The sequence below is a fragment of the Peromyscus eremicus genome, chromosome 22 (assembly GCF_949786415.1).
Source record: "Peromyscus eremicus chromosome 22, PerEre_H2_v1, whole genome shotgun sequence".
In the NCBI taxonomy this organism is placed as follows: domain Eukaryota; kingdom Metazoa; phylum Chordata; class Mammalia; order Rodentia; family Cricetidae; genus Peromyscus; species Peromyscus eremicus.
Window position 1 is genome coordinate 21,218,449 of NC_081437.1, and position 23,578 is coordinate 21,242,026.

General features: G+C 50.5%; 1 protein-coding gene across 1 annotated transcript in view; it reads left to right on the forward strand.

Annotated features, from left to right (window-relative positions):
- Alk (ALK receptor tyrosine kinase) overlaps nt 1-23,578 on the forward strand; it is a 513,542-nt gene that overhangs the window by 467,466 nt on the left and 22,498 nt on the right. The window contains exons 13-24 of the mRNA XM_059248178.1: nt 3,052-3,202; nt 9,219-9,350; nt 10,026-10,170; nt 10,750-10,932; nt 12,082-12,180; nt 13,059-13,211; nt 14,679-14,783; nt 16,497-16,683; nt 18,235-18,325; nt 18,427-18,491; nt 20,023-20,152; nt 22,541-22,638. Of these exons, the coding sequence (XP_059104161.1) occupies nt 3,052-3,202; nt 9,219-9,350; nt 10,026-10,170; nt 10,750-10,932; nt 12,082-12,180; nt 13,059-13,211; nt 14,679-14,783; nt 16,497-16,683; nt 18,235-18,325; nt 18,427-18,491; nt 20,023-20,152; nt 22,541-22,638 (1,539 nt within the window). The remainder of the gene's footprint in view (nt 1-3,051; nt 3,203-9,218; nt 9,351-10,025; nt 10,171-10,749; nt 10,933-12,081; nt 12,181-13,058; nt 13,212-14,678; nt 14,784-16,496; nt 16,684-18,234; nt 18,326-18,426; nt 18,492-20,022; nt 20,153-22,540; nt 22,639-23,578) is intronic.

Here is a 23,578-nt window from a genome sequence, read left to right on the forward strand (position 1 = left end):
AAGGAGTCAGGAACAAACAACTTCCGAAATGTAATAATTTGGCTAAATTTAAACATGTGAAAGGGTTCAGAATGATTCATAATGCATGCAGATTGATGCAAATGACTATGCAAATGATGCAGGCAGGAATGAGCAGGGTGCAACAACCTACCTCTCCGCAGTAAGCAGGATGGATGGAGCAGGACAAGGACTTCAGCTCAAGTTTTCCAAGCCAACCCCATCCTGGGGTGGAAATGAGACCTCTTTGTGCAACCTGACCAAGCCCCACAAATCAGCTTTCAAGGCCAATATTATCATTACCTCCCTTTTATACTGCCAAGAAACTGGGGCGCAGAGAGGGAAGACAGTCTGCCCATGCTCAGACAGCTATTGGGCAAGCAGGGACAGACCTGGGGCCTTGGGAACATTCCCATCCTGAGACTGCCCTTCTCTGGAAGCCACATTACCCACTCCCCAGTCTTCTGTTCACGCTTCTCTTGCTAAATAATTCTGCTCCCTCTCACCTTCCACTGATGAGCTCCCCTTTTGGGGTGTCCTCATGCCTTTGTCTCTTTCTCTCTTTTTTGAGACAGGACCTCATGTAGCCTGGGCTCGCCTGAAACTACCTATGTAGCTGAGAATGACCTTGAACTTCCCATCTTCCTGCCTCCACCTTCCAAGAGCTGGAATTACAGACATGTGCCGCTATGTCTGACTTTAGGCAATGCTGGGGATCAAACCCAGGGCGCATGTGTGCTAGACAAGCCTGACTACATGCCCAGCCTACTCCTCATCCATTTCTTGCCCCCCCTCCATCTCCCCAATTCAGGTTGGGGTTGTGTGTGCATTCCCACGTACACGTGCATACACTCATGTGCAGAGATCAAAGGAAAACACTGAGTGTCCTTTTTCTGAGACGGAGTTCCTTACTGAGCCTAGAACTATGGGGGCAGCCAGAAACCCCCAGTGATCTCCTATCTCCACCCTTCACAGTGCTGGGGTTAGAGGTGTGAATTCGAATTCATATCCTCAGACTTGTACAACAAGCTCTCTTATCTGCTACGCCATCTTCTCGGCTCTCCTTCATCCATTTATAATGTATCAAGAATGTTTTTGGCTGACAGTCAGAAGGAACTGACATGTACAAGGGTCTTCTTGGGCCCCTCCTGGTTAATATTCATATGCCTCCCAGCAGGACACATGGGAGAGGAAGTGGCCTTGTAGGAGAAGAAATGGTCCTCTTTCCACCACTGGCCAGCTGTGCGGCCTCAGGTGGGTTCATCTCTCTGAGGCCCGTCTTTCAAATGAGATGAATCACATCTACCATGAGCCAGCATGCCTTTCAGCAGGCACCCTGGAGCATGCTCCCTCCCTTCTCCAGACCTACAACCTCCCCTTCCCCACACTAGCTACCTGCTGCCATTGGACAGCAGACAAGCTCCCTTCCTCGTCACTTCTGACCATACAAGCCCTGACTCATACCTTCTGTCTTGCCTGAGAGTCCCCCCCCCCATCTGTCACCCCCACCACAAAGCCAACTTCAAAGCTCCAGTTCACCCCGGTACCTCCACCTCTGGCACCCGTCAGTCCTCTGGGGCTCCTGGCTGTGGGAATCTGATGCTGCATACTCTTTGTGGGAATTGACAGCACCCATGCGTCTCCATTACATTGTCTCTTTGCTTTGAACAACCATGTTGGTTTGAAGACTATGAGGCTGTCCTTCTACTGGGGAAGAGGCTGGGCCTCCAATGGGGCACCCAAACTTTGGTCTTGGAGCCCCACAGCTGCCTCCACAAGAGAGCCACCCTTACGGTGAGGTCTCCCTTTGTATCACTGTGTGCATTTCCCAGTTTCTTCATAAGCTCTTGCAGAGCCTGGAACCCATCTCAGGTCTTCTCTCGTCCATGAAGCCTCATGCCACTCCCAAGCATTTAATAAACTCAAGCAGGTGCCTGAGTAGCCAACTGGACCATGCATGCCAGAATCCATTTGCATTCCATGGAGAACCCATGTTCTTGTCTGTTGCATTCAAAAACAGCCCGTCTCCAGGATTGTCCCTGCAGAAAGGACCTGGACTGTACCCTGGGAGAGACTTGGGGGGTGGGGTCTCCACATGTTCAGAACATGGGCTGTTTACAGAAGCCATTGTATATGTGGACAACGCTGTCTTCCATCTCTTGCTGTCCTTTTCTTACAGGACCTTCCACCTCAACACACAGAGACATGAGAACCTCCCTGAGCCCCTGGTAACCATTCTCCGGGGAGGCGTTTGTTAGCATTTGTCAGCTGGTAGGCTGGCTGTCTTCAAGACATGCCATCCCTCTGCCACAGTTCATGAATTGAGTTTTTCCCCCATCCTCGACTGACTTCATCTCAGTCATCTCAGAGGCGGCAGATCTAATCCCACATCCCCGCGATCGGTTTTCATTTTCATGGTGATCAGTTGTTTGTGGTCTGCACAGATTGCTCCAGGAGTTATGGCTGGGGTGGGATAAGCAGTCTGGGCTCATAAGCACGCTCTCCTCGGATGATGCTCCTTGTTTCTGGGCCCCTGAGGAGAGACTTCCAAACTTTGTACCAAGCCAGTGACTGCTAGCTACTACCACCATTCACATCCATTAACGTCAAACACTGGCTGAGTGCCTATTGTGTACCAGCCCTGAGGATTTCAAGGCTGAATTCCTTCATCGTCCATAACAGGGAGGTTGTTTGTCTAGGGTCACGTGAGTCTTTTGATTCGGGGCTAAGAAATCCCATCTTGAGTGGAATTGAAGTGTTCAACCCTTTCCTAAACCCGGCTCCCTCCCTGCTCACTCTCTACAACATCTGACTAATCCCTCACCTTCCTAGCTCTGTGACTGAGTAACTCCATTTTCCCCCACCCCTGACTGCTTTCTTCTCCCAGCAGTGGGGAGTGATCTCCCTCCTGGTTGAACTCATGGGGCTGTGTGGACAGGAACTCTCAGACATGATGGGGCGGTGTGTGGGCCCCTGAAAACCCACAGGTTGACAGGGGGCAGGGGAATCAGTCTCCGACCACAGTGGGGGCCATCACGTTCTGATGTATTGCAGCATCTCCGGCTATGGAGCGGCTGGTGGGAAAGGTGGCAAGAACACCATGATGCGGTCCCATGGTGTGTCTGTCCTGGGCATCTTCAACCTGGAGAAGGATGACATGCTGTACATCCTTGTCGGCCAGCAAGGGGAGGATGCCTGTCCCAGGGTAAGTGTTCAGAGGAAGGGCATGTTCCAGCCCCGGGGGAAGTGAGGGTGGCTTCTTGGAGGACAGTAACCCCCAATGATCCTTCTGGGGATTCAAAGACTTGCACCAGCTCTACCAGTGAATTCTCCTCCTTTTCTGGGGCCATTTGGTGCTTGAAGACACAGGGAACGTGGGCCTATTGTTGTTTTATAACCCCATGTTGAGCCACAGTTGAAGCTTGGGTTTCATGATTGACTTGAAGCCAAAGGTCTGAATCCTATCTAAGTTCTGTGGATGTTCTCCACAGAAGTAGGAGAAGAAGCCCCCTCTGTCGGCTCTGGCTGACGCACTGTTGTATTTAATCATGTTTTCATGCATAGTGGAAAAAAAATGAAAAGACTTTACATTCACTCAAAAATCAGACATATGACCACTTGTAAGTGTACATAAAAGTGCCCAAAAAATGTTCTAAAAAAATACAGCTTCAGTAGCTACACTTCTTGGGAGGAGACTGGATTGGGGGTGCCTTGCAAATAATGTCTGAAATCGTCACAAAAAGAATATTCTCAGGTCTGGGATGTAGCTCCGTTGGTGGAGTGTTTGCCTAGCTTCCACGAGGTTTGTTGTTCTCCTGAGCATGGTGGAGCACACCTGTAATCCCAGCATCTGGGAGATGGAAGAAGAAGAAACAGAAATTCAAGGTCATCTTTGGCTGTGAATGGTGTTTGAAGTCAGCCTGCGGTATAGGGACACAGGAACCCCTAACTCAAAAAAAAAAAAGCGAAAGAAAGAATGCCTTCATATATTATTTATGTTATTAAAACTAAAAAAAATTGAAAGCATAGACTAGACCGAGCCAGAATGCTGGTAGCCCATTTCTCATCAGTTAATTTTATGTTCTGACAAACTACGGGCCAGAAACAGGAAGGGAAGAGAACACTCGTTTTGACTCACGGTTTCAAAGGGTCTCAGTCCATCATCATGGAGAAGGCAGGGAGGACCTCAAAGCAGCAAGTCTGGAAAGAGAAAGAGAGGCAAGAGCCAGGGACAAGTAAACCCTTCAAGGCCCATCCCTAATGACCTGCTTCCCACCCCTGAAACACTCCACACCCTCCCAAAACATCATCATCAACTGGGAAACAAACATTCAGAATATATAAGCCTGTGGGGGACGTTTCAGGATTAAACTTTACACTCCCATTTTATAAATGAGGAAGGGGGGGACCACAGAGGTGAAGGGACTTGCCCAATGTCACTCACAAAGTGGCCCAGAACTCTAGAGCATTTGTTTTGGCTGCATCCTACACTTGTCTTGTTTCCAGGATCTTCTTCCTATTTCCACTTAGCTAGCCCATCGCTGGGCGAGCCTCTGTGGTCACAAAGACAGCCTGGCGTTGTGTTTCTGACCCCACTGGGGAGTCTAGCTGTCAAAGTCCAACAGCAGGAGCTGAGATTGCCCAGAGCCGTCAAAAGTGACCCACAGAACAGGACAGTGAGGCTAACTAGACAGCAGCTATGGGAGCCTCAGACACCCCCAGTTATCTGGCTCTTGCCTTGGGGGTGTTAGCGGGGTGGCAAGACCCTGGCGGTGCTGGCTAGGCTAGCAGGAACTGAGGTGTCCCAGGAGGGCAGATTATCCTGCTTGAGTCAGGCCAAAGCCTCCCCTGAAGCACAGCTTTGCTGGATCCCAGTGCCCGGCACAACACCTTCTCCCAGAGTTGTCCCAGCAGCAGCCTGGGAGGAACAGGGTCTACCAAGAAAGCAGTTCAGTTCCACAAAGAAACTCAGCTCCCAAGAGCCAAGGGATGGGCTGTGAGTTCAGGGGGCAGCAAGCCACAGCAGCTTAGTCTCCTGGTACCCCCACTCCTCCAGGCGTTAACACAACACCAGAGGCCTGAGCCTGGTGGGTACAACCTGTCTGAGAAATGCCTCCAACTCCAACTTTTATTTAGGAACTATAATCAGGATTTTGCAGGCTGTTATAATATATTAAGTCATTAAATTACAGGCTGCTGTAATTTTCACAGGAATTTATTGAGTGCTAATGTAATTCTTTCATCTAAGCAGAAAGATTGCATTGACTTCTGCAAGGGACTTTCACTTGATTGGATTGTAATCAGTTATGTCTTTTCACAGGACTATGTCCTTTTTATTTTTTTAATTCAATTGTAATCTACTTGTTCCTCTAGGTTGCTGCACTTTATCATTCTTATTAATCAACGTACTTGTTCTCAAACTTTGTGGATGCACAGGGAGCAGTTCCCAAGAGGGCAGGAGGAGGCCACCTCAGCCGTGAGCAGGGGGAAGCGTCCTCTGCTGGTCGGGCCAGGCATGCCAGGCATACTTGGGCATGGGGGAAAAGCCGTGGGTCCTTAGGAGAGAAGGACGTGCTGTCTTCAGGCATTATCTCCACCTCCAGTTTTCACTAGAAACAAAAAACAAAAAAAAAAGGAGAATGAAGTGAGCTCTAAGAACTGAGCGATAGTTTAGCTGATTTAACTGCATGTCTGTGGGAGGCTCTCTACCTGGTGCCTGGCCATCCTAAGCTCCTGGTACAGGAAGTTGGCCCCAGCTGCTGGAAAATGCCTCTGTATACATACATACACACACACACACAGAGAGAGAGAGAGAGAGAGAGACAGAGACATAGGGACAGAGAGTGCTTATTTCCTACAAGACCTTGCCTCATAGCATGGGGGTCTAAATCAGGCTTCCTCCACAAAAGCAGTGTATGGTGTTTAACACCGACCTCAGTCTCCTCCACCACTGGACACCAGCAGTATGCCCAGCCACAACCATCAAAAAACACCCTGAAAATCCCAGCTGCTCCCTAGATGATAAAGTCACTAACCTAACTGCCAAGCCCTGTCTTCTCACCCACCAAACACCCGGAAGACCAGTGCATGAGCCAGACAGTCCTCTGTCTGTTCAAACTGACTCCACAAACACGCATTGAGTCCCTGTGTGTGCCATCCACCATTCTAAGAAACTGGGACATTCCTTGAACAAGGGAGATCCTTACACACAAGAGGCACTTCCCTTCTAGCAAGGGAAGGAGGAGTTGGCCACCGCCCAGTCCCTGAAGTGGGAGTGTGTCTGGACACCTGAGGGGATGAGGGGAGGAGCCGAGTGGGTAGCTAAGAGGTAAGGGCAAAGGAAATGGTCTGGGCCAGGCCACTGGAATGATACATTCCCACATCCTCAAAGCCAAATGGTGATATAACGGAATGTGCTTCCAAAGTCTCGCTGTAGCTGCACCATGAAGCTTGGATCTCACAGGGTCAAGGAGCCAAGCACCAGATTCAAAGGCTACTGCATTCAGCCAGCAAGAGATGCTGTGGGGTGGCTTGGACCACAGTGGTCAAAGTGGAGGTGGTGGAAAGCGACTGGAGCCTGGGCATGTTTGGAATGTGAAATTCAAAAGGGCTAATCCTGCCTGATGAGATGAGGAACCGAGAGAAAGAAAGGTCAAGAGGGACTCTAAGGACCGAACAGCTGCCGTCACCTGCCAGAGAATGCTGCGAAAGGGGGGCAGCTTAGGCTGGGTTCATGCCTGCAATCCCAACAAGTTGTGAGGTCAGCCTGAGCTACGTATTGAGTTCCAGGGTAGCCTCAATTACAAGTGAGATTGCCAAAACAAAACAACAAAAAAACCAGCAAATTTTGTGGCAAGGTCAGGAGAGACATTCAGAGATGGAGAGACTGAGCTGGGCATCAGGAGTTCAAGGTCAAGCACACTGACTATGGTAATCTAGTAGACAACGGGAGATGGCAGGTGGGTAACACTGATAGACCACTGGGATTTAGATGAGTGGTCCAGGGGAGGAAGATATAAACCAGCATAGAGCTCAAACGGACTCAGATTGCCTGTGGTGTGATACAGATAGCAAAGAGGAACCAAGGATGAGCCCTGGGTCCCCAGCATTTAGAGATAAGAAGGAAAAAGAAGAGAGACTAACAAGGAGCCAGGGAGGTAGGAGGGACTTGGGGCAGGGAGAGTCCTAGGAATCAGGTGATGTGCACTGTCTCCCCCCGAGGCTGCTGCTAAGTCAGAGAGATGCTAGCTGAGAATGGATATGTCTTAAATATCTTCTGCCCTGGGCAGAAGGACTACATGGAGCAGGGACATGGAAGAGAGGCCATCCTCAGGCTCCACTCCTCATGTCCCGACACTGTATCCAAAGTCTCCAGAATCAGTTCTCTCAGAAAGAGGCATCCCCAGGATGTGGAGGTCACACTGCTGACTGCCAGAGGAGAGAAAGAGGGGCAGACAGGTCTGGAAGTGGGTCTTTTCGGCTCTGCTGGTTCACGATAGACAGCCCTTTCTTTTATAGATGGAGGCAAGTCCAGGACCCTGAGAGCCTCGTTAAAGTACTGCTCAACCAGCAGCCCCCCCCCCCGCCTTTCCCCCTCCCCCTGGACTCAGGACATGCCCCTTGCCACCCACTCCTGTCCCAGCAGTCTCTGTACAGCCCTGGGCATCGCTGTGTAGACATGGGGAGAAATGCTGAGCTCTACCCCAGCCGTCCAGAACTTTCCATGCACACTAAATCCCCTCTAAGAAATGTCAAATTATTTCCATCATTAAATCCAAAGTGCCATAAAACAAATTGCATCTCGTCTGTTTATCTGGAAATTTCTCCAGTACTCACTGCTGGCGCTCCTGAATACTTTAGCGTAAGGAATGGCTCAAGATGGATGGCCGTGTCCACCGCCTGGTCATGTAGAGGCTTTTGATGAAAATTTGATGTTTTATTGGCTTTTATTCCATTAAGCAAAAGAAAAGTCATTTTCCTCTGAGGTCAGGCTGGTGTTTAGAGAATTCATCTGAACTGCCATGGCCAAGCCAGGTATGACTGTTCTTCACACAGTAGGCTCTGCCTCTCAGGATTCCAGGGGTTTTGTGTATTTTTTTTTGTTTTTGTTTTTTTTGTTTTGTTTTGTTTTGTTTTTAAGTGTTACAGACATCCTGGCACAGTCCCAGCAACTCCCACATCCCATCAGGAGCCTGTGGGGCCCAGAAGTCAATCTAATGGAATCCTAACTCCACCACCTACCCATCCTTAACAAGTGTGGCACCCAGGGGTAGCGGCTCGCCGGCACATCACCATACAGTGTGTGATGTCACTGTCCCCATCCCATACCTGAAGACCACTGAGTCACCCAGAGTGGTGCTGAGTGAGTGTAGCTGTCAGATTCCAAGGTCCACTCCCTCTTCTCCGTGGCAGCCAGGGGACTCTACTCTCTACCTGGGGCTACGTGCTGGCGATTTCTAGAAAGAAGAAATGGGATGTTGGGCGACAAGAGTGAGATGTCTAAGATGGAGAAATGACTTACAGAGATGAGCCGAGAGTGAAAACTCCACTGCTGGGTTTTGTTTATTTGTTCTGTATTTGTTTTGAATTCTCTGCATAGTGCTCCAGAACTGAAGAGAGAGAAAGCGCGCTCATTGACTCTCCACTCCCAAATCCAACTCTGATCACCATCAAGGCCCCTTTGCCGCGACCTGATTGCTCATCTAACGCCTGTAGTCACCCCAATTTACATGCCCTCCAGCCTATCTCACAACCCAGGGACTGGTCTTCCTCAGCAGTCACTGGATCCTAACCGGTCCCTCTGGACTGAGCTAGACTTTTCTAAGCACGAGAGCCCTGAAGCCTTTCTCCACACACCCCCTTACCTCCTTCCCTGTGGGGTCATGCTACTCTCTGCTCTTGGAATGACCCGAATTGTCCTTCTCTGTGCTGAAACCCTCCTCCTTATACTCCAGAGCCCAACTAGGAGCCACCTCCTGCAGACAGTCCTCTAGCTGAAATCCATCCCCTCGCTTCTCATAACATCTGTCTCCAAGCTGGCCTTGGGACCCTTTCCTAACACTGCTCAAAGTGATCATTGCAAGTTATTTACTTTTGTCTCCCCAATTCGATCACAGGCTATTTGACACGTGATCAGAGCCTACCTTAAGCATACAAGATACAAGGTCCCTGACCTGGGCACAAACCCAATGAGGTGGTTTGTTTCGTTTTTTTTTTTACAGGCGAACCAACTAATCCAGAAAGTCTGTGTCGGCGAGAACAACGTGATAGAAGAAGAGATCCGAGTGAACAGAAGCGTACACGAGTGGGCAGGAGGAGGAGGAGGTGGGGGTGGAGCCACCTATGTGTTTAAGGTGAGGTCTTCCCCGGAAGATGAAGCACTGGCTTCTGCCCGCCGTGGTGTTTTAGCCCCAGAACAAATCTAGATAGAAACCCCTGGGGTGTTCTATGTCAAGTAAACGACGAGAAACCAGGGCCCAGAGGGAGTTCGGGTTTGTCTACCCAAGAAAGGGTATCCCGGTACACTACACTCGGCCTTTGCCTTCAGGGCTCCTTGTCCACCCCGGGCCAGGCTGGCTTTTCGGACATTGTCAAAGCCAGGCTACAGACGGAAAGCAGAGTTTCTTACTGGGTGCTCCCCTTGGAGACGGTGATGCTAAGGGCTTATTCTTGAACTTGTGGGGGGGTCCAAGAGGTGACAGAGTACAGAAAGATAAAGCAAGACCTGCCACTAATCACCAGCAACAAGGCCTCCAAGGAGCTTCAGGGAAGGGGTCCATCCCAGCTCATGTGTGACCTAAGAGGTGGGTACCCTAGTTAGGCTTGCATCACAGACTGAACCCCAACTGATACAGAAACTCAGAGGGGGTTACTAGAACATCAATTTGGGGCCCTCAGACCCCCACAGGTGGAGAAGTCACCCCACCGCCCTGCAAGTCGTGAAACTGAAACATTTAAACTGGGGCATAGGGTCTCCCTAACGGATGCCCAGCTCAGTCTCTCCATCTCTTAATGTCTCCCCTGGGCAGATGAAAGACGGAGTGCCGGTGCCCCTGATCATTGCAGCCGGTGGTGGCGGCAGGGCCTATGGGGCCAAGACAGACACGTTCCACCCAGAGAGACTGGAGAATAACTCCTCAGTTCTAGGGCTGAACGGCAATTCCGGAGCCGCAGGTAAAGCCCCACCCTCTCCCAGAAATCTCCCAGGGACCCTGAAGGCACTGAGTGATGGGAGCTGTTCCCATTGATGCCCATATCAAGGGAAAGGGGGGCAGGCATCCCCCTGCTGCCTCTGAAGCTATCTTGCTGGCTTGAGGCTTGCTGATTAACCCTATGAAGGCCCAGGGCCCCAACCCTGCAGGTGCCCAGCCGTTGGCCACAGAGACAATGGGCGGCAGGTCTCCTTCAGATGGAAACAGCTGGTGAAAGCGCACCTTCAGGTGATAGCAGCCATACAGTAAGAAGTTCCACCGTCATTCTGCGTGTCCCCAGTGCTCCCCAAATACCTATTGGAGTACACTGCCTACTGCTGACCTAGAGGGGCCAGCCAGGAAGCAGGGCACCGGGCTCAACAACTGTAGGCACATGGTGTGGCCTCAGAGGTATCCCTAGTGCCAACGGCATGTTACTCCTAGCTTCCACCACCAACCCCGGCCAGGGTCCAGCACATCCTCTTTCCAACTTCTCCAGCTCCATCCTCCTTCCAATCCCACCGCCAGCTCCTCAAGAGAAGCGTCTCCTTTCTTCCCGCAGGTGGTGGAGGCGGCTGGAATGATAACACTTCCTTGCTCTGGGCCGGAAAGTCTTTGCTGGAGGGTGCCGCTGGAGGACATTCCTGCCCCCAGGCCATGAAGAAGTGGGGGTGGGAGACAAGAGGGGGTTTCGGAGGGGGTGGAGGGGGGTGCTCCTCAGGTGGAGGAGGCGGAGGATATATAGGTAAAGATGATTCGTGTTCTAGGTGTCACACTTCCCCCCTCTTAGTCCTAGGCTCCTCCCTCCCCATCACCTCCCCGCCCCTGCCCCCGCCCCGGCCCCGCCCCAGTGTGGACTGTGATGTGACTGCATGCTCCCCTCCTCTCTGCCTGGCTTGGGCCCGCCAGAGGCGGGGTGTTGGCTTCCGAGCCAGCGTCCCGCCTCCAGGCTTGTGTAGCAAGCAGTGATCCTCCCCGATCCACCACAAGGACCAGGCGGCCCTGAAGACCAGACTCTTCTAGCCCCTACAGCTCCTTTTGGGGGCCTGGCCAAGCCAGCGTAGAAGAGACTGATCTGCAGTTTCTTGGGCTCCTGGCTTTCCGTTTTCTGCCCTGCCCCTTTAGCTGCTAGAGAGCAGCACTGTCCCTGGCGGGTGGGAACTACTCCCAGAAGCCACCTCAACCAGTCCTGCAGCAAACAGCCTGCTGTTGACCGCCCCCCCGCCCCCTTTCTTGGGAAGAGTTTGCAGCTAAGAGACTGGCAGATGATACCCCCACCCTCCCCCAGATTAGGACACACTGCATGCCAGCATTGTGATGTTCGTTATCTGTGTTTCGCTTTGTCGCTGTGTGGAAAAAACGCTTGTGCTAACCACACAAGCTTCCTTTTCAAGCTGTGGGTGGATGGGAGGACCCCGGGGCGGGGGGAGGGGAGCCCCAAGATCACCAAGCCCCATATGAAAGGAGGAACAGGAGACTGAAGGCACAGTGGTTCATCTCCCCCAGGTGCCATCGTGATCCCCAAGTGTCCGGAGAGTAACTCCTCCAAGCCACCAGGATGCACCCTTAGCCTCAAGAGACTAGAACCTTCTAGACTCTTGCTCACTTAAGCTGTTTAGTACTGGGGTCTCAGCAGTGTGGTAGAGATTCCCCTGGATGGTCTGGCCCCAACCTGGAGGGGAAATTGACCCATACACCCAGCACCTGCAGAGCTAAACCAAAGTACATCCTCTGTGCCTGGAACCTCCTTTCCCTCTCCACCTCCCTACCCCATAGCCGCCCACCCCCCAGTGACCCATAGCCTTGGCCAGAACTGCATGCCTGTTGATGTGCATGTGTGTTGAGTCTTGGGCACCCACCTTTTGGGGTTCAACGCTTCTCTGGTTTACCACAGGGGGCAACGCAGCATCTAACAATGACCCCGAAATGGATGGGGAAGATGGGGTTTCCTTCATCAGTCCATTGGGTATCCTGTACACCCCGGCCTTAAAAGGTACCCCCTCTACCAGGTGATAATACAGACTTAAGCCCCTTCTTCCGCCCAAGTCCAAACCTGGACTTTATTGACATGGGGTCAGGACACCAAGGCGTGGCTATGGGCCACTTTATGACACAAGTCTTCCTATAGCTCATCTCATATTTTGTGGAAGTTGGGGTGCACGGTGGTCTGTAGCTGAAGTTTTCTCTGGTCCTACTCAGTCCCACAGACCCCGCAACCGCTTAGACCCAAATGAACACACAGAGGCTTATATTAATTATGAACTGTATGGCCTATTGGCTCAGGCTTCTCGCTAGCTAGAGCTTACATCTTAAATTAACCCATTTCTATAATCTATACTTTGCCACGTGGCTTACCGGTATCTTTACATCTTGCTTCTCATGGCGGCGGCTGGCAGCATCTCCTGACTCAGACTTCCACCTCCCAGAATTCCCCTTGTCTGCTTATCCCACCTATACTATCCCACCTGCCTAGCTACTGGCCAATCAGCATTTTATTTATCAACCAATCAGAGCAACATATTTTCACAGCATACAGAAAGACCTTCCCATCAATGGACCACCAGGCAGGCAGGTCCTAGAAAGTGATACAAGGGCAGCTAGAACATCTGTACCAGCATCAGGATCCTGACTACAGGTCTCTCACTTACACCCAGACAAACACATCCTCACTCTCAGCTCTGCTCACCAGGGGCCCAAAGATGCTTCCCCAAACAGAGACGTGTTTGAAGCAACAGAGGGACCTGGGACAGAAACCATAGGAAGCCACTGCAAGCAGCCAGAAATAAAAGTTCAAAGTCAGGACCTAAGGGTACAGGGCGATCAACCTTCATGTTCATCCTGAGACTGACCCCTCCCCCCCCTTGTCACCAGTGATGGAGGGCCATGGGGAAGTGAATATCAAGCATTATCTAAACTGCAGTCACTGTGAGGTAGACGAGTGCCACATGGACCCCGAGAGCCACAAAGTCATCTGCTTCTGTGAACACGGGACGGTGCTGGCTGACGATGGTGTCTCCTGCATTGGTAAGGGGCAGCGATGGGAGAGGGGAATAGGGCCGAAGCTTGAGCCGACTGAACAAGCCCAGCTGTTTTCTAAATGTCCCGTCCCTCTCTTGTTCATGTTCTGGCAACTGAGCAAAGAGACCTTGTACAAAAGGTGGGTCATCACACCAGAAGGGGTCTCAGAATCGCCTATGCCCTTCCCTTAGCCAGGGAACAAAACCTCGGGCATCTTCACCAAGGGGTCAGACATCACATCTCCTCTCAAGTACCCAGCAGCAGGGACCATAGCTCTCCTAAGACACCCTGTGTCATGGAGTTTCAGAGCCAGGCTCTGTGCCTTTTAGCTTCCTATGGATGGTTCCTGACTGGACACAGCCTTTAGCACACATGTTCACTAAGGATGCTCTGTCTTTGACTCTTCTCCAGATCCAATAGCTATTTGTTGTGATCACACAGAGCACTAAGCCTGCTTCCCACGCTAGAGTCCCTCTTCTACACATGCTCCAAGTCTCCCTTGAGATACATAGTGTCCAAGCCAGGCCTGGGAGCACAGGGCTATCATCCCAGCGGAGACAGAAGAATGGGAAGTTCAAGGCCTGTCTGGGTTACAGAGGGAGTTCAAGGCTAACCTGAGTAACTTAATCAAATCCTGTCTCAAAACTGCACAAAGGTCTGGGGGGGTGTAGCGCGGTGGTAGGGTGCTTGCCTAGGTATGCACTAGACCCTGAGTTCCAATCCAAAGGGAGACGGTGGGTGGAGGAAGAAAAGAAAAGGAAAGAGAAAAATAAGAAACAAAGACTGGAGAGGAAAGGGGAAAGGATAGGGAAGAGGGGGGAGAGGAGGAAGGAAGGGGGAGAGGAGAGGAGAGGAAGGGGAGGGGAAAGGGGTAGAGGGAAGGGGAGGGGAGGGTAGAGATAGGAGCAAGGAGGGCAGGGGAGGGAAGGGTGGAGCAAGGAGGGGAGAGGAGGGGAGGGAAGGGGTAGAGATAGGAGGGGAGGGGAGGGGAGAGAAGGGGTAGTTCTGTGAACCAGAATATAGCCTGTCTAGGATGGGGCTCACAGGACCTTCCCCTGTTCCGGGACCATAAGAAGTAGTACCAGCTCTGAGGGTGTCACCAAGAGACTCTACCCACTGGGTCCTACTGAGTGTGGAGTCCCCTAAGGTCCCCAAGTCTCTTCCATGCCCACTCCTGTTCCTCCTCCTGTCCCCATCCCATCCTTGTGCAGCTGATGTTTGGGACCAACGCCCAAGATTGATATTCATCCCTGTTGAATTTTCCCTCTACCCCAAAGCTACTTCTGGGAGCCTGTGACACCAGGATGAGCCTGCTTAGGGCCCATGGTCCCCTGAAAAGGGAGGTGTGACAAGATCTCCAGAGACGGGAAACAGCAGGTGGCTTTTCCAGCTGGGGAGGGTATTTCTGACTTGGGAGCTGCTCAGAGGAGAATCAGCATGGTGGTCAGTGCCCCATCGGGACCTGTCTTCCAGTGTCGGCCACCCCGGGACCTCACCTGCCGCTCTCACTGATCCTCTCCGTCGTGACCTCTGCCCTGGTGGCCGCCCTTGTCCTGGCATTCTCCGGCATCATGATTGGTGAGTGAGCCAGAGCCCAGGCAGGGGCTTCCAAACCAGGGCCTGCCAGAATAGGGTCTCAGGATGTACAGTGGCCACCAAGGCATCACCCTGCCCTGCTGGGTCCCCGCTGGGTGAACTGCTAGGCCAAGTGAGAATGGGAACATCAACCCTCTACCCCACCAGAGAACCTGCAGTTTCAGAGGGGAGTCTCCGATGCTGACCTTTGACCCTGTGCGGGCTGCTCACGCGACGGTCACCCTTCAGTAGCCAACATGATAGAGAAAGCCCTTCCTGCGCCCCCACCTTCACTGGGGGCTCTTCTGTGTTTGAGGGAGCCTTGGTCGTGGCTGGGGCCCCTCCCCTGTGTAAACAGCTCAAACTGTACTAGCTAGCCAGGTCCTCCCACTCAACCAGAGAATGAAAGTTGGTTTCTGAGCCTTTTCCAACCAACCAAGGTGAACTGATCTCAGGTCATAGAAGCTCAATAGAGACCACCTGCTATCAGATGCCCTGACACATGGGCAGGGACATGAAGCCAGGCAGAGGGAATGTCCCAGAAGCATGCAGGCAGACTCATTCAGAGGAGACCTGAGGTACCTCTGATGGCCAGCTTGGGTGTCCCAAAATGCACCCCCAAGAACCTCACTGAAACATCCTTCCACTGTGTGGCCTCCAGCCTGCCCCTAACCTTCCCTGTATCATTCCTTCCTGTCTAGTGGACAACAGCTATCTCCCCCTAATAAAATCCTGGCACGGTCCACCCGTGAGGGTTAGTTTTAATTTTCAACTTGACACAGTCCAGAATTACCTGAGAAGACCATCTCAATAACAGATTGACCCGTAGACATGTCTGTGAGGGATTTTCCTAACTGGGTTAATGGACATGAGATGACCCAGCCTAAAGGTGGACAGCGCTGTTCCCTCCAGGTTTGGTTACTGGACCTGTATTTAAAGAGATCGAGCTCATGATGAGTGCAGGCATACACGCATTCCTTTTCTGACCTTGACTGTGGATATGACCAAACCACTTCAGGTTCCTGCTACCTTGACCTCCCCACAAAGATGGACTGTATCCTGGAACTGCGAGCTAAATAAAATAGACCTCATCTGCCCTACATTGCTTCAACAGAAACAAAACACCGTCCCCATGGCATACAATAACATCTCTTCCAGTTAGGTGGTTTTAAGTATCACGCTTGCTTCCCACGATGGAGGAATATTCTGATGTGCATCATCGCTTTGTTAGCATTGCTAACGGTGATAGGGAAGTGTAAAGTTCAAGGTCTGGAGGTGGCGGCCTCTGCTGAGCTTGACCTGAAGGTAACCTGGTCCAGGCCCTGTAGCTAGAGTTTTTCTCTCCAGGTCCCGCCAAGCCCCGGCAGTCCCGTAGCCCGCTTATAAAATAAACGTACAGATGCTTATATTATTTAAACTGCTCGGCCATTAGCACAGGCCTACCATTGTCTACCTCTTACTCTTATACTCAGCCCATTTCTGTTAATCTATAAGTCACCATGTGTTCCGTGGCTTTACCTGCTGCCTCTACATGATGCTCCCTGGATGGCAGGCTGGCATCTCCTCCTCTCTGCCTTCCTGTTCTCTCAGTCATCCTCTCTGCTAGTCCCGCCTATACTTCCTGCCTGGCTACTGGCCAATCAGTGTTTCATGTATCCATCAATCATCCACAGCAAGGCCCCCTCACAACAGACCCCCCCCACCGTCTGTCAACAGTGTACCGCCGGAAGCACCAGGAGTTGCAAGCTATGCAAATGGAGCTGCAGAGCCCCGAGTATAAGCTGAGCAAGCTACGGACCTCGACCATCATGACCGACTACAACCCCAACTACTGCTTTGCTGGCAAGACCTCATCCATCAGCGACCTGAAGGAAGTGCCACGGAAAAACATCACCCTCATCCGGTGAGCATCCTGCCACTGTCCCAGGGCCGGACTTGTTTCTCTGTACCAGAGACAACTCTAGCCACAAGGAGCATGAACAGCCGTCCTTGGCTCATACCCCCAGCCTCTCAGGGAGACAAGGCTCATGGGGATGTTTGTTTATTTCCACACCCTGTGTGTTCGTGCAGTTTATGCAATGAGAAGGATAAATTGGGGAGAAGAACAAAAGTTCTCAAAAACCCACCATGTCCACTCTCCTGAGGATTCCTGCCCACCCACCCCCATTCTCTGAGTGTCCAAAACACCTGTCGTTCCCTCTACCATTCACTACAATGCTCCACAACAGGAATCTGTCAATCATCTGTCCCTATCCCCAGGAGCATCACCCTCTTCCAGACAAGAGTCATCTCTTGCTTTTGTCCCTGGCAGATACCAGAGACTCACTAAATACTCATTGAAGGAATAAACATTTGACCATCTTCATGAATCCCTGGTTAGAACTGTATTTGATCTGTTTTCCGTTTGCCGTGACACAGTACCACAGGTTAGGTGCGTTAGAGAGAAAAGAGGCTTGTTCAGGCTCAGAGATAGGATCCAAGACCTATAACTATATCTGGTGATGACCTTCATGCCGGTAAAGACAGAGCTGGGTTTATGAAGCCACCAAGATCCGACCAAGGGAGGCTCCACCCTAATGACCCTGTCTGTCTAAATCACTTCCCATCATAACACTAATCTGCCACATTCTTAACACCTCACAGTCAGGACTGCTTTTTAGCCCATGAACTACCTCCAAATCTTAGCAGACCTGTTCTCACCAGAGTTCAGATAGAGTAATGGAGGCCTCACTCACAGGGGGAAAAAAATGAGTTTTCTTTCTCTAACAGAGTCTCAGTGGCTTTCAAACCACACTTCAGGGCAGGCCCCCTGCCCAGCAGTAGATGTCCAACACAGAATGAACTCAGTGGCATTTTAGGAGGTTGTTTTTTTTGGTTTGTTTGTTTGCAATGCTTTTTTTTAAAAAAAAAAACAAAAACAAAAAACAAAAAACAAACAAAAAAAAAACACCTTATAGGTCTTTTGCTTATATATTATGGTTTCTGGTTTTGTGTTTTTAGGGAATTTCTCTGAGTCTATGTGTGTTTCTTATGCTTTTTCTTTGGCTCTTTTTTTCTGTTTGTTTTGTCCTAATTCTAGTTCATTGGTTTTTTCTTTTTTTCTTTTTTTTAAGATGCCTGTTTTTTTTTTTTTTTTTTAAATGACAGTGAGAAAGAAAAGATGTGGATTAGGTGGGATGGGGAGGTGACAAGGACCTGGGAAGAGTTGGGGGGGGGGGCAGGACCATCATCAGAATACATTGTATGAACAACTATCCATTTTCAATTAAAAGAAAAAACAAGTAAATAAATAAATGGAGGCCCAGGGTGACAGGGCAAAGCCGAGCTGAAGGTGTAACTCCTGAGTGTGTCCGCCTTGCCTCTTGTCTGTGTGCACTGAATGGGACACTTACCTAAAGGACCCCAGCTGCCCGTGGCTCACTTAACTATGACTTATCTTGTCTTCTCGGTACAGGGGCCTAGGCCATGGCGCATTTGGGGAGGTGTATGAAGGCCAGGTATCTGGAATGCCCAATGACCCAAGCCCTCTACAAGTGGCTGTAAAGGTGAGGGGTGGCTCCACCTTTCGCCCAGCCTTAGCCTGAGGTCCCGGTAGGCTACGACCCACAGCTCATGGCCGCCTTCTCCCTCCCGCCCTCCCTTCCAGACACTGCCGGAAGTGTGCTCAGAACAAGATGAGCTGGATTTCCTCATGGAAGCTCTGATCATCAGGTAAAGTCTCGGAGATCCCAGCCTCTCTCCCCCGCCCCTCAAGGCATATGAAGATCTTTCTAATTGATAGGTGTCTCCCCGGGAAAAGGGGTATGTTGGTCCCAGCATGCCCCATCACCACCACCCAACAAGTGGAACAACCGCAGTGATTAAGCCACTCAGATAATTTCTGAGATAATCATTGCTAGCACTCTGCCTACAAGCAGCAACCCAGTGTCAAACATTGATTCTTGTTCCTCACTTAAGAAAGCATGCTCCTTTCTACCATTAGATGATACCTCCCACCCCTTCCCCCTAAAGTGACTCTTCCATAACTGAGGTCCTTCGCCCATCCCAGCACATAAGTTTGGTATAAAGGAAGGGAATCCATGACATGATAAAAAGATAGCAGACCACCGTACCCCACAACTACAGTGTCAGACCTGGCTTCCCCCGGAACCCGGCGGGCCAGGCCTAGATCGAAACTCAGGGCAGCTACTGTTGACATCAGGTCTCCCGAGGGAGGAGGCAGACAGTCGCCCTTAAGACCTGACGGAGGCTCACAGCCACCTGTGGCACTCTGCTGCCTCCAGACATCCTGACCTAGACACGTGGCCCGGCGTGGTCCAGGTTGAAGTAGCAAGAAAATACAGCCAAAGCTGTGTAAGTGATACGTTCATGGGCTCTGGAACACCAGGAAGATGCACAGCCAGGATAGCACTTTGCTTTAAAAACAGTATTTACTTTCTGGCTTTATATGTAATGGGAGAGTATTAAATAAAACCTTAAAAAGTATAAAATTACATAAGAGAGCTTAATTATGTAATATTCCTACTAGGTAATAACAAATGGTTATATTTCAGCCTATAAACGCCAGTCTCTCAACTCACTGTGTGTGTGTGTGTGTGTGTGTGTGTGTGTGTGTGTGTGTGTGTAGTTTCCTAGCCCCGCTGTTCTACATATCCTAAAATGACAAGATCACTGAAATCTCAGGACCTCATGTCCCAATCAGTCCCTTGCCTATGTGGCATCCACAGGAGACTGCAGAAATCAGTAGGGCTATTTCTTTTCTTCTCTTTCACAGACTATCTGTCACCCGGCAGGTCACATACTGTCCCTTTCAGACACCAACCAGCCCTTCAACTTCTACCTGAGACCTTTCTTATAGAACTCAAGTATGAATTCATTCAGCAATGCCCCCCCCACACACAAACACATATACATGTACGTACACACGTGTACACACACACACCACACATACACACACACACATGCACGTGCATTCACGCATACATATACTTTGTCACTTCAAGATCCCCCAACTCCAATAGATTTCTTTCCTGCTAATCCACCTCCCACTAGGCCTGCCCCATCTGCACAACTCCCCAGGAAGGCTTACCTCAGGCTCAGCCAGGGACCCCTGCTGCCCGACCCAGACATACAGAATGCAGCTTCACAGCATGTCTGCTGAAACTATGGCTCGGGTGTCCTGCTTCTCTTAATGGTCCCAGACCCAGCTCCATTAAATTTGGTTATGCCCTCTGCCCTGCAGCAAATTCAACCACCAGAACATTGTTCGCTGCATCGGGGTGAGTCTGCAAGCCCTGCCCCGCTTCATCCTGCTGGAGCTCATGGCCGGTGGAGACCTCAAGTCCTTCCTCAGGGAGACGCGCCCTCGCCCGGTGAGTGAGTCAGTGAGTGAGAACTAGTCTTCCCTTCAGTGCTCGCTATAAAAGAGCAAGGGTGAGGAGGGGAGCGGGAGTGGGTTGTCTAGGAAGATGCATGCTTGATGGGATCCTAGGCGTGTCAGCACTATGGTTCCGGGATGAAGGGCATGGGCAGGATTGGATGGACAGAAAGAGCACTAGGCTTAAGGAACCTGTGCAAGACTTACACAGTTGATTCAATAGCCTGACTGCTTTTCATACCTGATGACTCTGGATCAGAGGGGGCTTGCATACCAACCCTGTCACTAACTCGCTTTCCGTCTCCTGATTCCGAACCCACTGATCTCTTCTCTCAAGCAGATGTAATAATAATACACAGCATCCTGACTTGGTAGTTTTCTGTAAAATAATAAATTAATAATAATAATAATAATAATAATAATAATAATAATAATAATAACGTGCTGGAATATTTATGAGGGTAGCGTATGTGCCTGTGGTGTCGTGGATGAGGGCCAGAACTTGTGACGAACTCTAAGGTGGACCATGAAACCCAGCCTCCAGCCCCTGCACTGCCGTCAGGCATCACGTGACCCAGAGCAGCCCACCTTCTTTGACCTTAACATCTGTGCAGGTGGAACTTGAGGCTCGGAGGGGAGCATCCTAGAAATTACTTGAAATGACAAAACGCTGCCTCTCCAGCCACCGAGAGTTTAGTGCCTTTCCCTGAAGGGCCTTCAGGGGGCCCACAGTCACTAGGAACTGGAGCAGAGCAGGCCTGGGTAAGGACCCAGGGTAAGAGCCGTTTCTCAGGGAATCTCCACAAAGAAGACTAGCTCAAAAGAGCAGTGGCCACCAGCCCTGCCAGAGAAAAGCAGAGTAAGCCTGACACCCTAGTGACAGAACGTCAAGAACTGACCACACTGTTCACGGGGACTAGAAGAGGAGGCAGGACCCCTGGGATGTTGGCTCCAATCTCCATCTCCAGCCAGGTTCAGTAGCCCCCACAATGCCCTGGGTTCAATCCCCATGTTGCAACAACCAAGGGTAGTGGACCATAGTTGGGAAATAAAAGGACAATCAGAAGGTCATGACCATCCTCAGCTACATAATGAGTTTGAAGCTAGCCTGGGATAAATGAGCCCCTATTTCAAAGAGAAATAAGTAAAGAAACGTAAAATAGCCTCATTTTGGGATCCTACACATCTGGATACCTAAAAGGTCCCATCGTACCCCCTTGAAAAAGAACAGCAGGATGCTGGGAGACAGTGGGGAAAGATTAACTCCTCTCATGAGCTATTCACATCTGCATCATTGTCCTCTGAGCTTTCACACATAACAACATTACCCTATGAAGTCAATAGTGCAGCTCTCATGCCATTTTACAGATGGGAAAACTGGCCCTGAAAGGTTACCGGCATGCCAGGGCCACGGGAAATAGAAAGCCAGGGCTAGAACTTGGGACTCCTGGTTTAGCTGCCATGTAGGTGCTGAGAATTGAACCCAGGTCCTCTAGAAGAGCAGTGCTCTAACCACTGGGCAATCTCCCCAGCCCCATGTCTAAAAACATTTTAAGGGCTGGAGAGATGGGTCAGTGGTTAAAATGTTTGTGGTTAAAGTGCTTGCCACACAAGCACTGGAGTTTGCATCCCCACGTTATCTCACATAGATGTCTTGCAAGCATGATAACCTGTCTGCAGTTCCAGCCTCAGAGGGTCGAGACAGGGCATCTCTAGAGCAAGTGGCTAGCAAGACTAGCCATGTTGAGGCACTCTGGGTGGGACTGAGAAACCCTACCTTAGTGACTAAGATGAAAGTGAGTGGTTCCTGACATCAGCCTGGGGCCTGTAATGCACAGACACGCATAACCATGTGCACAGTGCACCACACACACACACACACACACACACACACACACACACACGCTTCTTGCACATATGCACACTCACGCACTTACAACACACACGCAAATGGAAAAATATAATAAATAATACATAGACCATTTAGAGACATTGCAATAGAAGATTTCAAAAACACTATGCTCCATTGTTTTTCTCTCAGGCCTGTTTATCAGGTTGTAGCATGCACATGAAGTTTGGAGTAGATGAATGTGTAAAATACATAAAAGAGTAAGAATGTCTGTCCCGGATTCCTGTGGCCTGGACAACCCTAACCCCGGCTGTACATTAGATCACCTGGGGTGCTTTTAAATAAACAAAGCCATGCCTATCCAAAAAGATGGATTCCTTGGCCACCGTTGGGGCAAAGCAACTGATTTTGAAAGGGGTGAGACCCCTGCTAGAACAGCCTGAGTGGGCTTAGCCTCCTCGCAGACAGAGGCCAATATCCGATCTTTCTCTCCTCCACCAGAGCCTCATCAGCGGTCCTCTTGTCTTTCCACAGAACCAGCCCACCTCCCTGGCCATGTTGGATCTTCTGCATGTGGCTCGGGACATCGCCTGTGGCTGTCAGTACCTGGAGGAAAACCATTTCATCCACCGGTGAGCCAGTGACCTTCATGTCCTCACAGCCCGAATGAGACCCTGTTTGTCCTGAGAGCAGATCTCCCCGACCACCTTTTTTTTTTTTTTTTTTAGGAAAGACTAGGTTTCTCTCCAGATCTGTTTGTGTCACCTTTGTCTTTAGGGGGACTGTCTTCCCAGGCATCTCCTGTCCCTGTGTGAAGTGAATGTCTCTACACTTCCCCACAGGGGCTAGGTGGAGGCTGGGGGATGACTCCCACCCTCCCATGGTCCTCCTGCCTATACATTCAAGTCTTACATCACCTTGAGCTTCCCCTATCTAGAAACTGGGCTCTTCAAAGGAATGTTTCTTCAACTCATCCTTGTATCCCTGGCATATTATTGGACACCGAGTAGTGGCTGGATAAATTATTTTTTTTTCCAAAATACTCTAAAGTGAAGCCTAATAATAGTTTCTTTTACTGCTGCGTCATTTCTTCCGCCGTCTGTGAACCTTGTATTTAAATGCTGTGTGGACTGAGGCATGAGTACTCACACTCAATGCTCATGAACATCGTGGGTCACAAGTTTCCTCCCTCGTGGCCATTGACAATAGCTGGATCGGAGATCCGAAAAGTCAAATATATTACACTAGGTTCTTTTTTGTTTGTTTGTTTTTTGAGTCAGGGTTTCTCTGTGTAGCTTTGCACCTTTCCTGGCTCTTGCTCTGTAGACCAGGCTGGTCTCATACTCACAAAGATCCGCCTGCCTCTACCTCCCAAGTGCTGGGATTAAAGGCGTGCACCACCACCGCCCGACCTGCAAAGCTCTTAATGGTTTGCTTCTAACTCGGTAAATGGTAGCCTAGTGAACTCAGTTATTTATTAACCCATGTCTTCAAACCATGCTCATCCCCATTAGTGCGCATAGGCACAGAGCAGAAAACAAGGGTCCTGTTGCATTTAAGAGAGAAGTGTGG